Source organism: Rhinopithecus bieti, unplaced genomic scaffold (genome assembly GCF_001698545.2).
Source record: "Rhinopithecus bieti isolate Rb0 unplaced genomic scaffold, ASM169854v2 scaffold_2453, whole genome shotgun sequence".
Lineage (NCBI taxonomy): Eukaryota > Metazoa > Chordata > Mammalia > Primates > Cercopithecidae > Rhinopithecus > Rhinopithecus bieti.
In genome coordinates, this window is record NW_016804447.1 from 4,946,173 (window position 1) to 4,952,846 (window position 6,674).

The window sequence follows — 6,674 nt, forward strand, 5'->3', positions numbered from 1 at the left end:
TTTTTTTTTTTTTTTTTTTTTTTTTTTTGAGACAGGGTCTTGCCCTGTCACCCAGACTGGAATGCAGTGTGGCCTGATCTCAGTGCACTACGACCTCCACTTCCCGGGTTCAAGAGATTCTCCTGCCTCAGCCTCCTGAGTAGCTGGGACTACAGATGCATACCACCATGCCTGGCTACTTTTTAAATTTTTTGTAGAGATGGGGTTTCGCTGTGTTGCCCAGGCTGGTCTCGAACTCCTGGACTCAACTGATCTGCCCACCTTGACCTGCCAGAGTGCTGGAATTACAGGGATGAGCCACTGTGCCCGGTCCCCACAATTTTTAAAAATTAGTTGGGCATGGTGGTGTATACCTGTAGTCCTGCCTACTGAGAAGACTGAGGTGGGAGGATCACTTGAGCCCAGGAGTTTGAGGGTGCAATGAGCTATGATTGTTTCATTACACTCCATCCTGGGTGTCAGAGCAAGACCCTGACTCTAAGAAAGAAAGGAGGAGAGAAAAGAGAGGGGTGTGGGGAGGGCGGGAGGCAGACGGGCATGAAGGAAGGAGAAAATAATTCTAAATTTCTGAAATATAGGGCAATCTTACAAATGCATGAATAATAGTACTACTTCATTTAAGAAATGACTTTAATATTTTCCCATGGAGACAACAAAAATTAGCTACTTCCATCAGTAGGAAACAGATTTGATTACCTAGCTTAGTATGAACCAGGAGGTAAAGTTTTCTGGGTTAAGAGCTGTGGACCAGTGTTCCAGATGTCACCGAGTCATTGTGTAATTTAAGAAGTGTAACAATATAACTTGGTTTGCCAGGAGCAATCTCAATTTAACTTGTGTATTAATTATTAATAGTGCCTGCAAGGTTTCCAGTCTGGATGATAGAATAAGGTCATCCTAAAATTAAGGTGCTTGCTTTTGGCTAGTGATTGTAGTGTACACTAAAATTCATGCATGATAAGAAATCTGTAAATGCCATTTGACATTTGTTGAGCATATTTTAGAACTTGACTTTGTTCAGTTTAGGGCTATCAGAGTCTCAAACATTTTCAGTTTTGAGTAGTAAATACAGTTGAACAGTGTATGCTGAATGACATTTTTAATGGATGGTTCTTAGCATTTTGAAGGTCTCAGACTTCATTGAGAGCTGATAAAAGTTTTCAATCCACTGCCCAGAAAACACATATTCACAATTTTACAAATAATTTCAAGAGGTTATTGACTTCCCAAACCCCTTCTAGAACCGCTCACTATTCCCGATGACCATTCTCCTTGCTTTGAGAGAATGCCTTTCAGAGACACTATTGCACTAGTACAACCTTGATTATCTGGTATGTCAATGGAACCTTTTAGAAAAAAAGCAGAATTTTCTCTATGCCAACATAAGTACATGTAGAAATGTTTATGCAAATGGTATTTTACTGTGTGTATTTTTTGACAACTTACTGTTCCATGTTGATATATACAGATGTAATTCATTCTTTTCAATTTAGTTCCTGTATTTTGCAAATTTTCCAAAAAAAAAAAAATAAGTGTGTCAGGAAGTTGCCTTTATGAAACCTGAAGTAAAAAAATGCTTTAGCTATCTTAATCACAACAACTAAAGATCATAGGGTACATGTCTTACCATTTATAGTATAAAACTGAATTTCCACATTAGCAAAAAATTGAAAACAAAAATTAACTTGTGACCAACTTGCCAAAATCTGACCAGAAGGAAATTTTTGAAGATAACTCATCACAAAAGCACATGTACTCTATGCAGAAATTTTTCTTAAATCAGTGAAGAAAATAAGGAAATACAGAGGAGCAAAACAAAAAATTCTCCATGGTGAAATCACTCAAAAACTATCACTGCTAACAATGCATTTCATTTCTTTATATCTATACGTAAGTTTCGTTAGTTTGCTTATTTTTATATGGTTATAATCATACTGTGTATGTAAATTTGCTCCTGTGTTCTTCCTGAATATTTTAACTACTTTTTCTATATTCCTTTGGGACAGAGTGCTAGAAGAGGAATTACTAGGTCGAAGTTATGAATATTTTTTGATACATCTTATCATATTGCTTTTTAAAAGTATTTTGAAGTAAAAGTTTATACTTTTAACCAGTCGGGTCTGATGGTGCTAATTTCACCACACCTGGGCTTGGATTGGGCATTATGATTTTTAACATGTTTGTGATCTCAAAAACAAGTAAAAGGTTCCTCACTGTTCTGATTTGCAGTTCCTCCATTTTTCATGACATCATACATTTTTCCACAAACATATTACTAGTTATATCTTATTTTATATTAAAACATGATTTTGCATTTTAAAGACCTCCATTTAGAGGAAAATAGCCCCTTGTAAATAAAACTTTAACAGAACCCATTCGTGTTCACAATGTGATGTTTCTTTTATGTTTTAGAAGCCTAAATCTCACCAGATGTGATATTGCTTTACTACTAAGACAAAAAACCATTAGTTTTTAATTCAAAATCAGTCATCTAGGTTACCATGTTGTAATTATCCTCAAGATATGAAAGAAAACTATTTCAAATGCTTAATATAATTAATAGTCAACAACTTAGCCACATGTGGTGGTGTGCCTGTAGTCCCAGCTACTAGGCAGGGTAAGGTAGGAGGAGCCCTTGTGCCAGGAGTTTGAGGCTGTAGTACCCTATTGTTGAACTTATGAATAACCTCTGCACTTCAGCCTGGGCAATAAAGCAAGACCCAGTCTCTAGAAAAGAAAAAAAAAAAATGATTACGTATAAAAAGGAAAACAAATTTTCACAATGGGAGAATGTGGCTTATTATTAAGAAATGCCTGATACATAGTTTCATTGATTTTTAAAAAATAGTTCCAATAGCAAAATAATCATAGAAGTTAGATTTTATCAGGAATGATTTTATTAAAATCATCTTATTCCAAGTATTTTCTTCTTTTCAAGGTATCACAGACGTCGTAAGAATCTGAATCCTCCAAAAGACAGATGATGCTGAGGTTCCTGGGGGAATCAAAGAGAAATGTGCCTCATTTGCCATTTGAGAAAATGTAGTCTGGTGTATTCACTAATATACAGTAAAGTAATAATGATAAAATATCTTTTCATATATTAGAATGTGTACTTATATATAAAGTAATTCTGGATTTGACATTCTTATTTAGAGAAACCTATTTTCTTTTTCGATTTTAGTCTTTCATTTATGTACGGTCTCCAATTTAGGACTTTTCCGTAGTGCCAAAGCCATACATATTCAGTAGAATATCAATAAATTACATCAGAAATTCAACACTTTACTATAAAACGGGCTTTGTGTTAGATAATTTTGCTCAACTGTAGGCTACTGTAAGTGTTCTGAGCATATTTAAGACAGGCTAGCAGACAGGCTAGCATGTTTCAATTTACAATATTATTCAACTGTAGTAGGTTTATTGGGATGTACCCAACATAAGTTGAGAAAACATTCTTTTTTGGGTGTCTACTGTGATTTAAGTATTTTTAATCAAGCAAAACATTGTTTAGTAGTGTAAATATGATTAATCAAAAAGGTGCATAGCTTTCATGAAGGAGATTTTTAAATTGCTTTTGAGAATAACTCACAGCGGTCCTACCAAGAAAATAAATGTTGGTAAATGTTTCAGTTGTCTTCTAGAAATAATTAAATTAGTGATATTTTAATCAGGTTTTACTATCTGCTAGGCCCTTCCATCCTTCTTATCAAATCTCAAAATAATCTTTGAAAGGAGTATAATTACATTTTTACAGGAAGCTTGAACCTACCAAGAAAAGTGGGAGAGCCAGGAGCCAAAACTATCAGGCCCCAAGCTTTTTTCAGTGGGGCATCAGCCAATGACAAAGGGTGGTTTTCTTTCAACCCAGAATGTGCTTTCCTAGAAATTTTTCTAGATAGATATTATGTAATTTGTTTTGAGGGTTTTTTTTTCTGGCATGTCTTAAAGATTATGCTAGCTTTAGAACACATGCGAACAGGGGCTGCAGCTCTGTGATTAAAACGTTAAGTCACGTAAGACTGGTGTTATGAGAATGTTACGATAGGTAATTCTGCTGGGCCTGCTATTAGCTTATATGTTGACTCCTTAATAGGGCATTGGCTTCCCTGTCAGTTTGCTATTTAGGAAGTCAAGAATCTTTTAATAAGGTAGAAAGGCTTGCTTTATTTAATTTGTACTGTAAGAATGTTTGTGATACAGTATCTTGTAAAATTGATTGAAAAATAATTTCTCATTCAAAGTCTTATTGTTTGGTCCTAAGTTCTTTTAATAAAGGAACTCTAAGTTGAAGTTCAGTGGCCCAGTGAAGTGTGAGGAATAGTGATCTAGGAGAGAGTAAAAGAAAATAATAAGTTGACCCTCTGTGCCCAAAGGAAATATTTTTAAGTGGTTTTACTTTTCGCGTTAATGTAGATTTGCATTGGAAACGATTAAAAACAAAAGTTTGATGAACTTGATAAATCAGAAATATTTACAATTTGTCGATGGTGTATTCTTGAAAATGTTTGGTTTTCTTTCAGGTTGACTTAAATCCAGAATCCTACAAATTTTTAGCTATGTTATAAATGTAGAAAGAAGTGAAAAGCAAATCAAAATATAATGACGAAGATTTTCTTCTCTTCCAAGTAGAAAGCTCTACTAAATTAGGGATTTACCCAAGACGTCTAAATCCACATACTTATGTGTCAATGCTTTGGAGAATTAACTTTGACTTTATTGTACTGGAAGTATAGATTAACACTGCTTTCTGGGATTTTGCTTTTCATGGTTTGCTGATTTTTAATTTTGCTAAATAAGCACATATTCCGTCACCAGCATCACTTGCCCTCTGTTCCTCCCCCGCCCCCCAGGGATAAGAACCTGTTATCCACCATCACTAACATTTTATGAAAGATCTACTTATTTCTGTTTTGCAGACTTTTTAAAATTTGTAAAATGGGATGCTTCTTTAAATTAAATACATTTAGCTTCATGAAAAACTCACTGTACAGTTATTGTTCAAGCATTATTGGAAACCACCAGAGGGCACTCTCACCCAGGGCTTCATTTGAACATCTCACCCAAAAGTGACTTTTAAAAGCACTTAATTAGCAGAGAATTTGGATGTTCATTAGTTGAGAATGACTAGTAGAATAAATGGTAATAGTGAAATTAAGTGCTGGAATATTCTGAGTAGGCCAATAGCAAAACTGATTTTTTTTTTTTTTTTTTTTTAAAGAGAAGATCTTGCTGTGTCGTCCAGGATGGAGTGCAGTGGCACAATCACATTGCAGTGCAACCTCAATATCCTGGGCTCAAGCAATCCTCCTACCGCAGCCTCCCGAGCTGCTGGCACTACACATGTGTGCTGCCACGCCTGGCTAATTGTTTTAATTTTTTTATAGAGATGGGGTTTTGCCATGTTGCCCAAGCTGGTCTTGAACTCCTGGGCTCAAAGCAATCCACCTGCCTTGGCCTCCAAAAGTGTGGGATTACAGGTGTGAGCCACTGTGCCCAGCCTTATTATTTTTTTTAAGATAATATTAACATTTTGTATACCTTCTTTCTTTGTATTTCTCTGCATAAATATATTTCAAAATGTATGCCGTTTTGGAATGCTTTTTTCACTTAATAGGAATTTTTTCCGTAAGTACTCTGATTTAATGGGTGCATATTCTTCTATAATCTAGCTTGTCATAATTTAATTAACTCCCTGCTGTTAGACATAATCATTGTTTCTGTTTGTTCCATCTTGTAAATAATGCTGTTATTAACATCCTGGTGGATTATTACCGTTTTTTTTTTTTTAATTATTTTTTAAATTTCTTTTTTTTTCTTATAATCTCATCAGAAGCTGGTAAGATCATTACTATTTTCTTAGATTTGTTTCTGTAAGTGCAATCATTGAATCAGAAGGCATCCATGTTTACGTACATTTTTAAAGTCAGTGGTTTAAACTGTATCTTTTTTGGGTTTTGGAGATGGAGGTTTGCTCTGCCCAGGCTGGAATGCAATGGTGCGATCTTGGCTCACTGCAACCTCCGCCTCCCGGGTTCAAGCGATTCTCCTGCCTCAGCATCCTAAGTAGTTGGAATTACAGGTGTGCACCACCATACTCAGGTAATTTTGTATTTTTAGTAGAGACAGGGTTTCACCATGTTGGTCAGGCTGGTCTCAAACTCCTGACCTTAAGTGATCCACCCACCTCGGCCTCCCAAAGTGCTGGGTGGGATTATAGGTGTGAGCCTCCGTGCCCAGCCTAAACTGCATACTCCTAACAGCAGTAGATGGAAATATTTTCTCTGTACTTCTATTGAAATTTTAAAAAATCTTTATCAATTTAGTAGGCAAGGAATGGAAAATGTTTTAATTCGATCAGCCACTTTAAATTTAGTATATGTCTCATTTCAAAGTATATAAAGTATACAAGTTTCAGGTCCTAACTTAAACCTATAAGAGGCCTTATTATGGGTTTATTTCCTTTGCAGCACTTTACCATAATGTGTTTCCTCTACCTTTCCTGCACAACATTCTTTATATGCCCCCTAAAATGTAACTTCTTTAGATTCCATTGTTACATGCAAGACTGTATATCTCTCCATAGCACTTAATCAGAGTTTGTAATTAGGCATCTTTTTGTGTGATTATTTGATAAATGTCCATCTCCCCTACTAGACTATAAGCTCCATGAC

The 6,674-nt window shown here is 35.4% G+C and overlaps 1 protein-coding gene across 1 annotated transcript in view; it reads left to right on the forward strand.

The window, feature by feature from the left end:
• The window catches only part of MRPL42 (mitochondrial ribosomal protein L42), a 37,101-nt gene extending 33,805 nt beyond the window's left edge, over nt 1-3,296 (forward strand). The window contains exon 5 of the mRNA XM_017868343.1: nt 2,939-3,296. Within this exon, the coding sequence (XP_017723832.1) occupies nt 2,939-2,984 (46 nt within the window). The 3' untranslated portion in view covers nt 2,985-3,296. The remainder of the gene's footprint in view (nt 1-2,938) is intronic.
• The last annotated feature ends 3,378 nt before the right edge of the window (nt 3,297-6,674 follow it).